Below are 19,938 nucleotides of genomic sequence, written 5' to 3'. Positions count from 1 at the left end.
GCTAGTAATGCCTTTCTACCTTGTATGTCCCCCTTGAATGGAGTTTGCACTTAAGAATGAATAATGAAGTTTGGTTTGATCAAAAAAAAAAAAATTTGCAGTTAATACAATTAGTTTGAATGATACTATATGTTCTGCTTTATTTTGGCGATTTAGATCTTTTAATTTTTTTTCTATTAAGTCATCTTGCTTAATACCGAACATCAAAAATTTTCGGACAAAACACAATCAAGTCAACATTCCCCATAAAATACCATAGGCCAAATTACCGCATCTTCCCCATTTGGTTCTGACCGAAAGAAAATATATGATGCAAATGAAGTGAAGGATAAAATAACTTCTGATACTTAATTTCCGGTTCTTGATTTACCTTTGAGAGCGAGATTCTGCACAGACAATAGCTAATTTTGCATTCCCAAGACTCTTGCAGTAGAAATGCCATCCTGGAATCTCTGTAAGGTAATATGTCTTAGCTTCCCTGTTTGTGAAATTTCTCCCCGTTATTCAAATATTTTTCTCAGATAATCAATAATTCGTCCTATCCGTCTCTTGTACTCGGTAAAACCACCCAGTGAACATAAGATTGATAAAAATGACATTAAACAGCCATGGAAACCGTATTGGATATTTATTTAAGAAAAAGAAGATTATGAAATCTACCAATAGTTGGAATTAGTCCTAAAAAAAAATCATAAGTATATAATCAATTCAATCACATATCTATCTATATGTATAAAACAGGGTTTAATCCCTACTCTTTGCGCCACATGGGATGCCAGCTTGGAAAGTCGGTTTCTGTTTGCGCGACACCTGTCTCTGCATCCAAAACGCAGCTCTTCATTTAATATCTATTTTTTTGGCCTTCGTTTGACATATATGGTGATATTGGGCTGTTTAATTGGTAAGGGTCTGGGCCAACGTGAAGGAGATCCCCCTAGCCCTAATACTCCGCTTCGAAGGAAATGAGTTCGTCTTTTCTCGATGTGCGGCAGCCGGTGACCTCTGCGCTTCTTCTGCAACCTGAAACGGTGTTGTTAATGGCTTTCTCATAAATCCTATTTATTGGCTCCATCACGATGTGTATTCAAATCTTCCTTTCGATCTTAGAGGCGGTGCCAGGATCTGTATAAATAGAGGTGGGATCCTTCCTCTTGAACACATCTCTTCTTCCTATCTCTTACATCTCATACTGAAATATTTTGAAATGGCTAATTAAAGAGCTTTTTTCTCGGACCTCAAATCCGGCAAGTGCTCTTTTAAACTATGTTGCAAGGGGAATCTTTATTTTTCTTTATTATTTATTATTTGATGACAAGACAAGCGTTTCTATTCTTCTTTATTATTTCAATCAGTAAGCAGATTTTCAAAAGCTCTCTTTTCCGTTTATGTCTCTTTGCAGGTGCAACTGTGATGGCCATAGTTGACTGCGTTGTGAATAAGACTCCGGTTTTTTTTCTTCTCTTTCTTTTATTTTTCCATTTCCTTACATATCCGGTTTTTGTTAGTTGACTGAGAGTTTATTGTATCCATGTTTGTAGGAGAAGATAGAGTCGTCTACTGATGTTCTGAAAGGGATATTAAGACCTGTTGTGGAAGGAGTGGAAGAAATTTCATGGCCTCCAAGAGATCCTGAAGCTATCAATCAAATGGAAAAGGTGTGTACACATATGTTCACTTTCCTTTGACCAAGACATGTTCAACATCTTGTATACAAAGGTACTGATGATATCAATGTATTAACATGAAATGATATAACGGGAAAAAGAAGGGCAATTAGACGAAGGGTTTCTTCCAGAAGTTAGTGCTCAGCTACGGCAAGTAAAGTGTTATGATTGTTGTTTTCACGTGTAAGATAGTGATTTTTATTTCAAAAAGTATCTCCTTTAATAGAGTATCAATGTATTTTTTTTAATGATAGTTTGAGAAGCTGAAGGTTGTTTTCACGCAAAAGAAGATAAAGACAAACCAAGGCTTGCGGCTAAGCTTCAGAAAGTTCTACAACTCTATGCTGCTACGGTCCTCTCCAAGCGTAGCTACGCAAAGAAAGGTACATTTCTTAAGTCACTCGCTCACTCTAAGCTTCCATTATCCACAAACAGAATCTCATCACGTTTGCATCCGATCACAGGGAACCAAGTTGTAAAGGCGGACCATTTACTGGAAAATCTGATCAAAGGTCTCTTTGTGCAACCCTATTTTCCATGTAGTCAGTCGACACAAAGAAGTTCACATTTGGTTTATTATGTCTTTCCAGCTCCCGAGGAACAATGGAACAAGTTTTTCTTAGAGGGGTTAACACTCGGGAAAGGTGAAGTAACGCTTGAAGAGCTTTCTGCTGTTATAAAGAAACCAATTGAGCGCACGCTGATTTGAACTGTAAGCAACATAAACTTTGTTTTATATAATGTCTCTCTATACATATAATAAAAAAAACACAACAATGTGAAAGAAAGTCTAACACGCTAACCGAGTTTAATTTGGGTTTAAATCTAAACCAGATGATAATACAATTGTTTGATCCGGTTTTAAAATTCCTCACACTTAACCATTGAAATTTTGATGTCCCTACCAGGAAGGAGGTTCATACCAGCAGCGAATCTTGATCGAGTATCTCAAAGGGATCGAGTCCAGAGCAAATGAAATTATAAAATTACTTCAGGGTTAAATTAATTCCAAATTTATATAAAAAATCAATTCATTACACTCATAATGAACTTTTTTGTTATGTTGACTTTGCCTTTGACGATTCAAGCTAGCACATTTTACGTAAATAGTAGTGAACTTGATAGGTTTTTATTTTCATAAAAAGACGATCATTATGAAACAAATGAAAAGGACAAAAAAAGACAATAATTATGGATCAATTTAACCCACTCAAAGAGCAAAGTCAAACCAATAGACTATTCAAAATTTAGAATTAAATTAAATATATTGTACAATGCAAGTATTACATATATTTTTTATAAGTTTAAAAAATTTAGGTATATAATTCGTGTGTTACGAAATTCGTTATTAGAAAATAAAAATAGTCTAGACAATTCAATAATGATTACTATATATTATAAAACGAAACATTTGAAACTAAAATAAATATTAAAAATATAATGATATTTATTGTCGTTATAATTCAAAACAAAAATATTTATCATTATGATCTCATAATTTTTTCATCATTTGTTTGTTTATAATTTTTTTATCTATAATAATTTTTAAATACTTTATAAGTTAATATGAAATAATTTTTATTATAACTTCCCGTCCGTAGGGCGGCCCGACCTAATAATTCTATATAAACAACCGAGACAAATAGATAATGACAGGTTTTATGTAAGAGATTCACTCGCTTTGCTGACTTTATTTGAGGAAGGCTTTGAACTACTTTCGACTTCCTTCATCAGGTTTTTGAAACTCTTTGTTGGAAATCGTAAAGTATCTTCAGAAGCTGAAAGAGAACCTCTTTCAAACTGACTTGGGTTAGAGAAGCTTGAAGTTTCATTACTATCTTCAACAGTTTCTGGAACCATTGCGGGTAAACATAAGAGAGGCTTAGGTGGAACCTGGAGAGCTTCGATACTGCCCTCTAACATTTCAATGACTTTGATCATTGCTGGACGAAGAGATGGATTTGTTTGAATACACCATAGACCAACCAATACCATTTTCTTTGCAATTTTCTCTTCTTCTTTGGTTATCTGATCTCCAAAAATCGTCATGATTTCTCCCCTCTCAAAATCCTTATAGATCCAATCTGGAAAGTACATTGAACTATTGTTGGATCCAGAATTTTCAGCCTTATCTATATTCCTTGCTCCAATCATCTCAAGAACCACCATCCCATAACTATACACATCTGACTTATGAGAAACTCCTCCAAAGTTCTTCGAAAACACTTCAGGAGCGATGTATCCTGCCGTTCCTCTTGCGTCTAGCATGGATATGATGCTCTCTTTGTTTTTACAGAGCTTAGCAAGACCGAAATCAGAAATCTTGGGACAAAGATCGTTGTCCATGAGTACGTTTTGCGGCTTTATGTCGAAATGTACAATCCTTGACACACAACTATTGTGCAAATACTCTAGGCCACGAGAGACACCTAACGCAATATCATGTAGCTTTTTCCATTCCCTCTTATCTGACATATTCTCGGAAATAAACTTGTCTAGGGATCCATTTGACATGAACTCGTAGATTATAGCTCTCTTGTTTCCTTCATAACAGAATCCAAGCAAAGAAACGATATTAACATGGGATGTTCTACTCATGCTAGCTACTTCATTGATGAACTCTTCTCCATTCCCCTTTGACTCTTTTAAAATCTTCACTGCAACATCTTGGTTTCCATCCGGTAATTTCCCTTTATATACAGTTCCAAAGCCTCCTTCCCCGAGAACATGCGCAAATGAATTTGTCATCTTCTTGACTGGAGCATAACTGTATCGTTTCAACATTACAATTGCTTCAACATTTTCGGTATTCCGCTCATTTTTTCTTTCATTCCTTGTCCTTACTATTATGGCCACCATAATAATGATCATCACTAAAGAAGCTGCTGAAACTCCTGTAATAAGAGAAAAATCTTTAAACTGAAGTGTTATTGCATGAGAGTACTGTCAAATGGATTGAGTGATAGGGTACCCATGATGAGTTTTAACTTCCATGATAACTTTTCTGCAAAAAAAAAAAATCATATAGTAATTCTTATTAGAAAAAGTAATAACAAACAAAACTTTGATATGAGGGAAAAAAAAACTTACTTTCTTGCTCTGTAGTAGCTTCATTGGTGGATTGAGACTCTGTGGGAGGTTCAACAGATGAAGTACTGTTGGTTTTGTGTCTAAGGAGTAGCAGATTATATAACAGTATATAAGTAGCAAATTCTACTCTTAGTTTGCAAAATACCAAATGTTCTGAAAGTCTTCAGGTCGGGCTCAGTTTATAATTTTAACAGATAAGTTTTTTTTTTTTTGTCTTCTGATGGATTAATTTGAAAACATGAAAGTTTTTACACAAGCCGGCAAGGAACACATTCCTTCCAGAGCCATAAGCCGGCAAGGATCACAATCTTTCCAGAGCCGGACGAAACTATAAAAGCATGAATAAAACGTAAAGGTGGGTTACTAAAACTTAAGCTTAGAAACTCATAATAGAGAACTGAAATGGATGTCCTGATGATAGCGACCACTGGGAAAGAGCGCGCCGGTCTTCAAAGAACGAATAGAAACAAGCCGGAGACTCTTGTTTGTTGACTTGAAGTTACTTCCTATCCTAAGAACCAAAGAACCAATTTAGCAGAGACCTCAAAGCTCGCACAACCTTAAGCCGGTACTTCCATCAGCTCCAGCTATATCGTAACACAATTTATACCATTTGGATCTTCAAAGGAGAACCGGGGATGACACTCTTGTCGCAAACCAAAGCAGAGACCCTCCACATTTATTGATACAAGAACCAAGCCGTTTTGCATAACCCACACTCAGTTGATTCATACCAGATCAAACCAATACAATAATAAAAAGGATGGAAGAGATTGAAACCGTAAGAGCTCAACCATCACATGAAGACGCTACTGGAGATTAAAGGCCTAAAACTTTTGCTGCCTCGCTTGATAGGCTGCCTGACAGCTCCAAGAAAATGAAGACCCCACATCTGAACCGGCAAAGTACAACCACCGCATACCAGAAAACATTTAGGAGCCGATACTAGCCACCAAACCAAACAGAGGACAACAAAAGGATCACAGGCCAAGACCAGAAACAACATCTGAAACTCCCTACTAGTTAAGCATAAGGCTAAGAAACGAACAAGCAAGGCTGACAGAGACCAATAAGAAGGCTGACCATTGGAGAGGACGGAGGAATCAAAAATTAAGATCAATCACAGCAGGACTCCAAACCCAAGATCTTAGAGCTCACTAAAGCAACAAGACCCGCAAACCCTAGATCTTCAACCCTCCCCAGATCTGCGAAAACAGAGAGACTCAGAGACAAACCGAGGCTTGTCATCACCAACCCACCACTGAGAACAGAAAGAAGAGCTGGGAAAAGATCACATCTTGTCGAGCACAAACTTCAATCGCACCTTTTCACAGGACCCAAAGCCTATCAGAAAAAACACAAGCCAAGGAAAACACAAGCTAAAGAAAAAGACAAAGAACATGAAAACAGGGCATCCCATAGACACGGTGACGAATCACCGGCCAAGGACAACCCTAACGCGGCGGCTTTGAAGTCGCTTCTCTAGTGTTGCCTTTAATTATTAATCTTTTATTTTAATTATTTAAAAAATAACATGACTTGTCTATAGATGAAATTTGGCTTACTGTTTGATGCATTTTTTCCTCAATCTTTAAATTTACCTACTATAAAAATATAATATATATAATATTATTTAGTTTCGTTCTGTTTGGCCTTTAAATATTATATTCGTTTCAATTTGATTTTGTCAGGATTTGGAATACTACATTTACTATTTTACAAGGTGTTTCCTACACCATGTAAAACAATAAAAATTTTAAATTTAAATTATATTTAAAAGTAAAATTCTGTTAATTCTATTAATATTCTAGAAATTATTATTTTCCAACCAATATTTTAATATAAATCTTAATTTAGTTACCATAAAATTAAGAGAAAAGAAACATTTTTTTTGTTAAAAGAAAAAGAAACATTTTGATTTATCTAAAACTATATTTAAGAAGTTATATATATATATATATTAAATTATAATTAGATAGATTTACTTTTATTTCTTTTGGTTAATATATATTAAATCAATTTGTAGAAATTTTCTTTAAAAATGATATGAAATTTTTTTATAATTATAATTATAAAAAATAAAAATTAAATAAAATTTCTAAAATTTAAAATTTATAAATATAAATAGGAAAAGTTGGTGCTATTATTAAAACTTTACATTTTTAAAAAATTGTATAAAATTTTGAAAATCTTGTTTAGTAATAAAAATTGTAAGATTATAAAAATAAACTAAATAATATTTCAAAATTTATAAAATATTTTATACTTATTACATTATTTAATGTTATATTTGTTACGAAACTTAATTTCAAACAAATAGGCGCACACATATGTTGAAATAATAAAAGATGTGGGTTCCACTGTCACTATTTGTACAGTGATTTTTCTTCTATAAATACGAAGTTTTTCGGTCATTTGTAAGATACGATTACATCTTCTTCTTCTTCCTTATAATAAACTTTCTCCCTTATATTAGTGTTATTTGCTTTCTACGGGTATTAAATTCTACTCTTATTTAAATTTCTTGATACTATAAATTATAAGTTATTTCATAACACGTTATCAGCACGATCGTTCTGTATTTCGGTAAAATTTATTGTATCATATATACCCTGCTATAATGGTCGGTATACCGCATGTACTATTATTTATATTATGTTATAATGGCCGGAATACCGCCTATATTATTTATTAATATTTTAATTAATTTATTGGTCGGCCGAGCCGCCTTATATTCTATTTATTGTTAACTGGACGACCGAGCCGCCTTTATTTTCTGTTTGTTAACTGGTCGGCTGAGCCGCCTTATATTTTGTTTATTGCTAATTGGTCGGCCGAGGCGCCGTATAATTTATTTATTATTCTGCATTGACCGGCTGAGCCGTCGCATAATTTATTATCATAACAAAAAATATTTATTCACCATAATTTTTATTTTTATCAAAATTTTATGAAATTTAATAGATTTGATTGATCGTTTAATACGATATTTTCAGACTGATTTTCGGTGCACTTGATTTAACCCCAACGGTCACAAAAAAAGTTTTTCAAATTTTTACCCTTTTTCAACGGTCATGAACAGTGATTTTCATCTATAAATACAACTCATTTTTCACTTCATTCACTCATCCAAAACATTTCATCTCCTCTCAAAATTTTCAAATCGCCATATTTCGGTTTTTCAATCGCAATGAAGATGAGTCGCTTAGCTTTAATTTTATGTGCGATTTATATTTATTCGGCTATGTATTTTATTTTTATTGGAGGAACCATTTGGTATTAACATCGCCTTATGTTTGTTTACATTATATTTACTTGTTATTGCTTGTATGATTAATATAAACGGTTTTTAAATTATGAAGTTCTAATAAAATTATTATTTTGTGTTTTAGAAATACAAATGGCAAACATCGAGAAACTCCAGTTCCTGGCTCTGAAAATAACCGGCGAAAATTATGTCAGATGGGTCACAAATGTGAAACCTTATCTTGTAATAAAAAAGATAACCGAAACGATAAAAGTCGGTAACAAATCGCCACCCGAGCATATAGCCGAAGCAATAATCTTTCTAAAGAAGCATTTAGATGAGAATCTAACTCACGACTATGGAGACGTTGAGGACCCAGCCGTACTATGGCAAGCCTTGAAAGACAGATTCGATAATCAAAAGGAAATCAATCTCCCTCACGCTCTTGAAGAGTGGAAAACCCTGAGGTTTCAGGATTTCCAAAGGGTTAGAGATTACAATTCCACTATCTTGAGGATAGTTGCACAATTAAAATATTGTGGTAACCCTGTCACCGAAGCAGAAATGCTTGACAAGACATACAATATTTTCCACAAAGAACACAACGTCTTATCCCGAATTTACAGAAAATGTGGGTACACCAAATTTTCTGAATTGATGGTAACACTTATGTTGGCTGAAAAGAACGATGAGTTACTAATCAAAAACCATAATTCCCGACCTACGGGAGCCAAGGCATTTCCCGAAGCGAATGCTACGGCGGTAGAATATTCTGGAAGGAGAAACCAGACCAACCGAGGTCGTGGTTGGCGTTTCAACAACAAACGTGGAAAGCCTTACTATCCTAAAAGTATTAGATCTAACAAATGAGTTAGATCTGAACAACCTCCTAAAGGCAAAGAAACCGAAGAGGATACCACAAAGAAAAGTGAGACTGTATGTTACAGATGTGGATGTAAAGGACATTGGTCCCGTACCTGTCGTACTCCCCCACATTTGAGCAAGTTATATCAAGAGTCCATAAAAGGAAAGGCTAAAGAGGTGAACCTCACGGAAAACGTTGAAGGGACCTCATACCTTGAATCTTCTGATTTCGCAAATGAGCTGGATTAGAATACTCTTGAAGAGTACGGAAATGTTTCTAATAAGACTACTGAATAGTCTTCATTTGTAATGTATAATAATTATGTTTTCAAAGAATAATGTTGTTTTAACAACAATATATGTATTATTGTGTGTTTTCTTTATATAATCAATGAATAAATTTCACGTTTCATTTTTGTTTAATGTTTATGATAATTTCAGAAATGGATCAAAACGTAAATGGAACAAAATCTAAGAAAGAGATTCAAGAGATATGTATACTAGATAGTGGAACAACGCACACTATCTTGAGAAAAAATATATATTTCTCAGATATAAAACCAAAAAGAATTATTGTCAATACAATATCAGGTCCTGCAGACGTGATTGAAGGAAATGGTAAAGCAAACTTTACATTGCCAAATGGAACAAAAATTTCCATAAATAATGCACTATATGCTCCAAATTCCAGAAGAAATTTGTTGAGTTTTAAAGACATATATCGTCAAGGATATGATACTCAGTCTGTAACTGAAAATGGAAAGAAGTGTATATATATAACTTCTGATAAATTTGGCAAAAGACACATATTGGAAAAGCTTCCAGAACTTCCTTCGGGATTACACCATACTTATATCAATGCAATCGAATCAAATTTTATGGTAAAACAAAATCCAGAAGATTTTAATTTATGGCATGATCGCCTCGGTCACCCGGGCACCACAATGATGCGTAGAATCATAGAGAGCTCACATGGTCATTCACTGAAAATCCAGGAGATTTCTCAAGGGAATAAAATGACATGTGTTGCATGTTCTCTAGGAAAATTGATCGTAAGGCCATCGCCAACCAAAATTGATAAAGAATCGTCAAAATTCCTTGAAAGAATTCAAGGTGATATATGTGGACCGATACATCCACCATGTGGACCATTCCACTATTTTATGGTATTAATTGACGCATCCAGTAGATGGTCACACGTTTGTCTATTATTATCTCGAAACATGGCATTTGCGAGATTTCTAACTCAGATAATCAAACTGCGGACACAGTCCCCTGATTATAATATTAAAAAAGTTAGATTAGACAACGCTGGTGAATTCACATCCCAAGCATTCAATGATTATTGTATGGTAACGGGAATTGAAGTTGAACATTCTGTGGCTCATGTTCATACGCAAAATGGTTTGGCTGAATCTTTAATTAAGCTTCTGCAACTGATTGCAAGACCATTGATCATGAGATCAAAACTTCCAACCTCTGTATGGGGACATGCTATTTTGCACGCAGAAACACTCATTCGAATTAGACCGAGTGCATACCACAAGTATTCCCCACTACAATTAGCGTTTGGTCGAGAACCAAATATTTCCCATTTAAGAATCTTTGGTTGTGCAGTATATGTGACAGTAGCACCACCACAACGAACAAAGATGGGACCACAAAGAAGGTTGGGAATATATGTTGGTTGTGACTCTCCATCAATTATAAGATACCTAGAACCACAAACTGGTGACGTCCTTACAGCACGTTTTGTTGATTGTCATTTTGACGAAAATGTATTCCCAGTTCTAGGGGGAGAAAAAAAATGTTGGAAGTGATATAAAATGGAGTGTACCATCATTGTTATATCTTGATCCTCCTACTAAAGAGTCAGAACTAGAAGTTCGACGAATTATGCATTTACAGAGTATAGCTAACCAGCTACCTGATGCTTTTGCAGATACCAAGACAGTAACTAAATCTCATATACCAGCTGCAAATGCTCCTGCTCGTATCAAAATCCCAAATGAACAAGAAAAGGAGGATGACACACGAGAGCCAAAAACACGTCTGAAGCGTGGTAGACCTGTTGGTTCTAAGGATAAGAATCCTAGGAAACAGAAGAAAGCTGAAATATATGATGCACCCAAAATAGCAGAAAATATTTTGGAAGAAATAAATGATAAGGACTCTGATGAATCAGAGCATCATGAATCGAAAGATAATCATGAGATTTCTATTAATTACATCCATAATAAAAAGATATGGAAAAGGAATGAAAATGATGACATTGGTGATGTTTTCTCATAACTTATGTCAAATAAGGTAAATGAAGATACCGATGATCCAGAACCGAAATCCATATATGAATGTCAAAAGAGACATGATTGGAATAAATGGAAAGAAGCAATACAAATCGAACTTTATTCACTTAACAAACGAAAAGTGTTTGGATCTATTGTACTCACACCTGAAGATGTGAGACCAGTTGGGTACAGATGGATTTTCGTTCGAAAACGAAATGAGAAAAATGAGATTACAAGGTATAAAGCTCGCCTTGTAGCCCAAGGATTTTCTCAAAGACCTGGTATTGATTATGAGAAAACATATTCTCCTGTAATGGATGCGATCACATTTAGATTCCTGATGAGTCTAGCCGCTGATAAAAATCTTGAGATGCGTCTCATGGATGTTGTTACAGCTTATCTATACGGATCATTAGATACTGATATCTACATGAAAATCCCTGATGGATTTAAAATGCCAGAAACATTAAGTTCCAAACCTAAAGAGTTATGTGCAATAAAATTGCAAAGATCATTATATGGGTTAAAACAATCTGGACGTATGTGGTACAATCGTCTCAGTGAACATTTAACAAAAGAAGGATATGTGAATGATCCTATATGCCCATGTGTTTTCATCAAGAAAACGATATCCGGATTTGTAATAATCGCGGTATATGTTGATGATCTTAACATTATCGGAACTCAAAAAGAAATACAAAAGGCATCAGACTATCTCAAAGGAGAATTTGAGATGAAAGATCTTGGACAGACACAGTATTGTTTTGGCCTACAAATAGAACATTCACAAAATGGTATATTTGTGCATCAATCCACATACACTAAAAGAGTGTTGAAACGATTTAACATGGATAAATCAACTCCTCTTAGCACCCCGATGGTCGTTAGGTCACTTAATATTGAAAGTGATCCATTTCGACCACCTGAGGAGAAAGAAGAGATACTTGGTCCGGAAGTACCATATCTAAGTGCAATTGGAGCGCTGATGTACCTTGCAAATTGTACACGGCCTGATATATCATTTGCTGTGAATCTTTTGGCAAGATTCAGCTCATCTCCAACTCGAAGACATTGGAATGGGATTAAACATGTTTTTCGTTACCTCCAAGGGGCCATTGATTTAGGCTTGTTTTATCCTAAAAGTTCAAAAGGTCAAATGATTGGTTTTGCATATGCAGGATACCTTTCAGATCCACACAAAGCCCGATCGCAAACAGGATACGTTTTCACGATCGGAGGCACTGCTATATCTTGGCGTTCTCACAAACAAACGCTCGTGGCTACTTCTTCAAATCATGCTGAGATCGTTGCACTCTATGAAGCAAGTAGAGAATGTGTATGGCTAAGATCAATAAGCCGACACATCTGTTCAAGCAGTGGAATTGACGAAAATATAGAGCCAACTATTCTATATGAAGATAATGCAGCATGTGTTGCTCAAACAAAGGGCGAATATATCAAAAGCGATAGAACGAAGCATATTCATCCGAAGTTCTTCTCATACACTCAAGAGCTCGTGAAGAAGAAAGAGATTGAAGTAAGATATGTCCAATCATGCTACAATGCAGCTGACCTCTTCACAAAAGCACTTCCTACTTCGGTATTCAGAAAACATGTCCATAACATTGGAATGCGTCATCAGAAGGATCTAATCGAGGGGGAGCTTACGTAGTTGTACTCTTTTTACCTAACTATGGTTTTTCCCATTGGGTTTTCTTAGAAAGTTTTTTAACGAGGCAACAAAGACGTTAAGCGAGAGCGGAGAGTGACACCGGTCCCCAAGGGGGAGTGTTACGAAACTTAATTTCAAACAAAGAGGCGCACACATTGATTTTTCTTCTATAAATACGAAGTTTTTCGGTCATTTGTAAGATACGATTACATCTTCTTCTTCTTCCTTACAATAATCTTTTTCTCTTATATTAGTGTTATTTGCTTCCTACAAGTATTAAATTCTACTCTTATTTAAATTTTTTAATACTATAAATTATAAGTTATTTCATAACAATATTATCAACCTTCTAAAAAAATTGTCCGTAGAATGAATGGTCGAAATAAAAGCCGTGTGATGTTTGATCAGTTCATACTACGACCAACGCGCTTTGACGAAATAGAAAAGAAAAAATAGGGGTATTTACGGAAATTTACTTGGTGATGGCATAGTTAGATTTACTTGCGCATGTTAAGACGGTGCTATAGTCGTAGACGTAGCTATAAGCGCTTGGGACACGCTCTTGAAGTTCTGAGAATACAGTGACGGTTTGCACTTGTCCGGTGAAGAGTAATCACCGGTGCAGCAGTACTCCGGCAGCTTCAGCTTCTGACAGGCGTTCATGCATGCGACCAAGCTGGTGTTAGTTGTCGTCACCCTCAGCTCAAATGGACACGTTACTTTCAAATCCATAACGCATCCGGTGCTGCTGCATGTCTTCTCGTCCAGTGGGACAATTTGCATGGGAAGGTTGTAACCGGCGACGACTGATACGTCGTAGGAGTCTTTACCAGTGGCACCGTCGAGGGCAAACTCGGCTAGAGTTGACGGAATAGATAGTCCGTATCCGGAGCACTCGACTTTTCCGGTACCGCAGTCTCCTGTGGCGCATGAGAAACTTCCGGTTGAGTTGGTGGAGCAGAATGTCCTGCCCAGAAACGACCTGTCCATGAGGGAGGCGCGTTGATGACACCCGCCTCTCCTTTCCTCGGAATGAAGCCGGTGGGGGAGAGGGAAAAGCCGACACTAGACAGTGTCGAGGCTACTGGCCAGACAGTGTAATCGCATTTGTCTTCTATGGTAAAGTTTCTCGAGGTTTCTCCATCGATTTAATGAACAAAACAATTATTAAGAACTGATATAATATTCATCAAACCAAAAGAAAAGACTTCGCTGGGAAGATGGAGTTACCTGAGACGAACAAATATGAAACGACAAGGAATATCAATAGCAACGCTTCGGCCATTGAGATCCGAAGAAAGAAAGTAAGTGAATAGGGATTTTAGAAGAAGGGGAAAATGAGCAGAAATAGAAATATAATATGAATTAAGGAGTTGAATACCCTTTGTAACCTGCTGTTATTAGTAAGTTTTTCGTCAAGGGATCTTGCGAAGGAAGAAGTAAACTAGAAGTCTAGAAGCTTCTCTCAACTTATCCCACTGGTTAATAAAAACATAATTATATATATATAACTATATTTCAACCATTAAAAAAATAAAATAAAAAATCTTATTAATAAATTCTACATTGAAACTTTAAAACGATATTTATTTTGAAACGAAATGGTTTTCCTACAACACAATTAAATCGAAACAGAAGAAGTATATTTTTGTTCCTTATAAACCATACGTATACAGCAACAATTATCTCTTTTTGTTATTTTTATGGCGTCAAAGTCAGCAAACATATTTTGAATCATCAAAAAGTAAACGTGGACCTCGAGTCAAGATTTGCATTGGTGGAACTTACGTTGGCGAAATTTAATACCCGGATGGACGTGCTTGGATTTTTAGTCAACGTTGACCTCAAGTCACGAGATTGTTGATTGTATTAGTAGATCATTTCGTCGTATTGGACACTTTGATTTTGTATTTACTGACGTTCCTTTTGCAAAACGACGATCATGTGGTAAGTCTTCGTACGCTTTATGCATATAATATTTTTATGAAATAAGAAACTGAATTTTTTTTTTCTTTCTAATCTGTGAAGAGTTATGATAAGGCTACTCTATCTTTCGCTCGCCATGATTGGAATACAGTAATGTGCAGCACTTTCAATCAGAATAGTTCAACAGCATCATCAGCAGTATCTGCACAATTAAGTACTTGGCTGGTGAAAATATGTTTTCAAAATCTTAAACCATGATTAACCCGAGATTCTTAGAACGGGGTTTTTATCAGAAGTTAATAAACTGTTTTTTAAATTTTAACTAAAAAAAGTTAAGAACCAGTTTTTAAAGTCCTTATTTAAGAACCGGTTTTTGAAGTTCTTATTTAAAAACCGGTTCTTAGTTTTTTAGTTAAAAGTTAAAAAACAGTTTTTTAGTTAAAAATTAAAAAACAGTTTTTTAACTTCCGGTAAGAACTCCATCATAACTCCGGGTTAATCATGCTGTTATTAATACTGGCGGATCCAGAATTCGATGAATTTGTAGAATTGTTTCCTATGGTCGCGAGATGGAATCCAACGGTGGAGATAATGCGATTATGTTTTTTGCTCCCAAGTGGTAAGTATTGGGTTGGGGTTAAGATTCCAAAGCTTAGTTAGAACAGTAATTACAAAGCTGAAATCCCTCTAAACATTCTGCATAGTATACGTTTTCTTTTTTCCACAAGAGGTTACATAAATCCCTACATTTTAATAATAATAATATATATATATATCACGTTCAAAAACCACAAACAACCCATCCGCTTGATCAAATTAGTGAGACCAGAATCACAAAAGCCGAGTTTCTCTCGTCAGAAGCTGTTAGTTACAAATTATTCAAGTTCGTCATGTATCTCTCAGTGACAAAATATGAATTGCTTAATATCAACTTGTCTTATTCCAAACATCGTTACAAGGTATTTATACAATCTCTGTGTTAGTTTCTAAACCTAATTATGAATAAGGCAATATGTAGAAATAGGAAACTAACATATATACAAAGATATGAGAATATATCATATCGTAATATCCCCCCCTCAAGTTGGAACATGCAAGTTTCGAATGCCCAACTTGAAAAGAAAACTTTCAAATTCCTTACATCCCAAAGCTTTAGTCAGAATGTCTGCAAGTTGGTTTGTAGTAGAGACGTAGGATGGTTTTAGGACTCCCTTGATGATCTCATCTCGAATAAAATGGCATTCTATCTCAATATTCTTCGTACGTTCATGGAAAACTGGGTTAGAACTGATATGAATCGCAGGCTGACTATCACAAAACAGTGTAATAGGACCACTGTGCTCAATTCCAATCTCACGAAGCAATGATTTTAGCCAGAGAAGCTCTTTCGTAATTGCTCCCATCGCTCGATACTCTGCTTCTGCTGAGGAACACGCAACTGTATCTTGTTTCTTGGTTCTCCATGAAACTGGAGATGATCCCAACTGAACAATCCAACCGGTAAGCGAACGACGCGTGATCGGGCAACCTCCCCAATCTGAATCACACCAGCCTGTTAAATGGAATGGAGATTCAGCTCGTAGTATGATACCCTGTCCAAGAGTGCCTTTCAAATATCGAACCACCTTCAGTGCAGCCAGCCATTGTTCTTCTTTAGGTGATTGCATAAACTGTGATAATATGTGCATTGCATACGTCAAATCTGGTCTTGTGGCAGAAAGGTAAATGAGCCTCCCAACAAGTCGACGATAACGTGCGGGTTCAGACATGATCGGTCCTTTTACACGACCAAGTTTATGGTTTTGGTCCATGGGAAATCCTGCTGGCTTACAGCCAAGAAGTCCTACCACCGTAACAATGTCTGTGGCGTACTTCCGTTGAGACAAATAGAAACCAGTAGGGCTCCTTGCAACTTAAATACCAAGAAAATATTTCAGAATGCCCAGATCTTTCATGTGAAAACATGTCGACAAGTAATCTTTGAGCAGCTGGATCTCTGATGGACTACTTCCAGAGATTATCAAATCATCAACATATGCCAAAACCTTGAGAGATACTCCACGTTTTGAGAAAATAAAAAGAGAGTAATCAGACTTGGTCTGAGTGAAACCATATTTGAGGAGAGCATCTCTGAGTTTTGCGAACCAGCACCGCGGAGCCTGATTTAACCCATAGAGAGATTTGCGAAGTCTGCATACACGAGTCTCGTTTGGAGAAGCAAACCCCTGTGGAATTTTCATATAAACTTCCTCATGAAGATCGCCATGGAGAAATGCGTTGTGAACGTCCATCTGATGAACCTCATGATTCTTCTTAGCTGCATAATCCAAGAAAACTCGAACTGTCGTCATCTTTGCAACAGGCGAGAATGTATCAGTATAGTCGACCCCTTCCTTCTGCCAGTTTCCACATACAACTAACCTCGCCTTGAAGCGTTCAATAGTACCATCAGATCGGTATTTTATCGTAAAAATCTACTTACTATCAAGAGCTCTCTTGTTTGGTGGAAGCTCTTGAAGATCCCATGTATGTTGACTTTCAAGAGCATGTACTTCAGTACCCATAGCCTCTCTCCATATCTTATCAAGCATCGCCTCTTTGAACGACTTTGGAATATCATGAGCCGTTATGGCTGCTAAGAAGCTACGATGCAACGCAGAAATTTTTTCACAAGATAAGAATTTAGAAAGAGGGTAAACCAAACCTGAAGACAGCTGTGGAGAGGGTGAAGATGATGAGAGAGAGAGAGGACATTCGATGGTGACTATGTTGACTACGTAGTCACGTAACCTTGTCGAAGGAACCTTTGAACGATGACCACGTCCCAAGTCAGCCGGTATCTGCTCCTCTAAGTCAATATTAGCAGCCTCTTGTGGTTCTGTTGTAGGAACCATAACACCCATAGTATCAGTATTTGTAGCTTCTGGTGAATCTGCCATAGGAATCGCAGTATCGGTCTCCATTGCTACACTTGGTGTCGCATTTTCTGGTACAAGAGACGTTAGGATCGGAGTCTCAGTACCCACTGGTTCTTCTGTAGCCGACACCACACTTTCATAATCAGACGCATCAAAGGAGATCTCCCTTGTTTTTAGGTTCACGTCTGATGTAGCAGGCACTGGTGTGATCAGGGAATTGGAGAATGGGAACTTATCCTCACAAAACACAACATCTCGCGAGATGAGGACAGTGTCTTTTTCTAGATCAAGTAACGTCCATCCATTTTTCCCAACTGGATACCCAAGAAAGACACACTTCCTGCTCCATGGAGCAAATTTGCCCCCCTTGTGATTGATATTATGGGCATATGGTAAGCAACCAAAGGTGCGAAGATGGCTAAACGATGGAACCCTTCCATGTAGCTTTTCAAAAGGAGTTTTACCATTGCGGAGCTGGGACGGCGTCCTGTTAATGAGATAGACCGCTGTCTTCACACATTCTCCCCAATATTCAATAGGAAGGTGAGCTTGAAATCTCAATGCTCGAGCTACATTTAATATATGTCGATGCTTGCGCTCGACACGTCCATTCTCCTGCGGTGTATACACGCATGATGTCTCATGATGAATTCCATTCACCTGAAAAAATCTTGAGAGACAAAGAAATTCTGTCCCATTATCACTTCTTATTGTCTTTACTTTCTTTGAGAACTGCGTCTGAACCAAAGCCACAAAATTCTGTATATGACATGACACAGATGTCTTATCTTGTAAAAGATATACCCAAACAGCTCGAGAATGATCGTCAACAATAGTTAAAAAATAACGTGTGCCACATAGAGACGTAGTACGATACAGACCCCATAAATCGCAATGAATCAAATCAAAAATTGCATTAGAATATGTTGAACTGTCTGGAAAACATTGACGAGTCTGTTTAGCACGGAAGCAAATATCACATTGTTTCAAAATCTCATTGCTACTACCACTACAAACACCAGGAAGCAAACTAACAATCCGAGGAGAAGGATGACCTAGTCGGTGATGCCATAGAACTGAGTCATCTCGAACACTTGTATGCAGCGAAGTAACTTTCCCAACACCACATAGCCGGTACAGTCCCACACTCTCTCTTTCACCCATCCCAATCAGCGTCTTTGTAGTGCGGTCCTGTAATAACAAGAGCTTATCAGTGATCTGTCCAACCAGTCTATTATCCGAAACCAATTGGCCAAAAGATATCAAATTGGTGTCAAAACCATCCACGAGATAGACATTATGGAGTATTAAGTTTGGATTCAAAGTAACAGTTCCTTGTTGTGAAGCAAGAACGTTTAAACCATTGGGTAATCGCACGGACACCGGAAGTATAAGATGAATGTCTTCCAGACACTCTATTTTTCCAGTCATATAATGTGTCGCACCTGTATCCAAAATCCAGTCAGTATGATCAATCTTACCACTTAAAGACTCTGGCTTTGGTGTCTGTCCCACCATACGCTGAATTATCTTCCACTGGTCATTGGAGATGCCACTAAGCCCCTGTCGATCTGCATCTGTAAGAGTCACCGGTGATGCAATAGCTGCGGCATTGGCTCCCATTATCTGTGTGCTGTTTGCTCTTGGCATAGCTCCACGACCACGACCTGAAGTGCCGCGTCCACGACCTAAGGATCCATACCCCTCTGGATATCCAATAACTTTATAGCAGGAACTTGCCTCATGTCCCATCCGACCACACACTGAACACTTTCTAGTTGGATCACGGTTAGCAGGATGCTTCCGATTGTTTCCACTTGGACGAAGAGTCTGCTCCTTGTTGTATGCTGAAGCTGCAAGTTGTGAGGCAAAGCTCATTACAGGAGTTTCTTGAGCTACAGTGGAGCGTATTGTTTCATTCTGGACAATGGTTTGATACACACTATCGAGCTCAGGTAATGGAGTGATGGCACAGATCTGAGAACGGATAACCCCATGTGCTGAGTCGTCTAAACCTGAGAGAAAGTCATGAACCCGTAGAACCTCTCTCTCTGCTTCGTGGGCTGTATTAAGATCGCACTCACACTTTCCACAATTGCATTGTTTTGAATTCATACACTCCCTGATGCCATCCCAAATCTTCGTCAGTCTTCTAAAATAGTCATCGACAGAAGCTCCATTCTGTTTGCAAGTAGCCAGCGAGTTGCGAAGCTGCTGAAGACGAGCGCCACTCTTCACTGAAAACCTCTTTTTGATGATATCCCATAGT

The 19,938-nt window shown here is 37.0% G+C and overlaps 1 protein-coding gene and 1 pseudogene across 1 annotated transcript; both read right to left on the bottom strand.

Annotated features, from left to right (window-relative positions):
• Positions 1-528: 528 nt before the first annotated feature.
• Positions 529-6,612, bottom strand: LOC106403749 (PR5-like receptor kinase). Its single transcript, XM_048754881.1, has 3 exons — positions 4,755-6,612; positions 4,636-4,668; positions 529-4,558 (listed from the first exon to the last, which is right to left on the bottom strand). Exons 2-3 carry the CDS (start codon positions 4,637-4,639, stop codon positions 3,324-3,326), a joined length of 1,239 nt encoding a protein of 412 aa, XP_048610838.1. The 5' UTR covers positions 4,640-4,668; positions 4,755-6,612; the 3' UTR covers positions 529-3,323.
• A 6,224-nt stretch (positions 6,613-12,836) lies between these two features.
• On the bottom strand, positions 12,837-13,973 carry LOC106363783 (annotated as a pseudogene).
• Positions 13,974-19,938: the final 5,965 nt, after the last annotated feature.

This window comes from Brassica napus, chromosome C4 (assembly GCF_020379485.1).
Source record: "Brassica napus cultivar Da-Ae chromosome C4, Da-Ae, whole genome shotgun sequence".
Lineage (NCBI taxonomy): Eukaryota > Viridiplantae > Streptophyta > Magnoliopsida > Brassicales > Brassicaceae > Brassica > Brassica napus.
The sequence above is the reverse complement of the archived record's forward strand: the minus strand, read 5'-3'. Positions and strand labels throughout refer to the sequence as shown.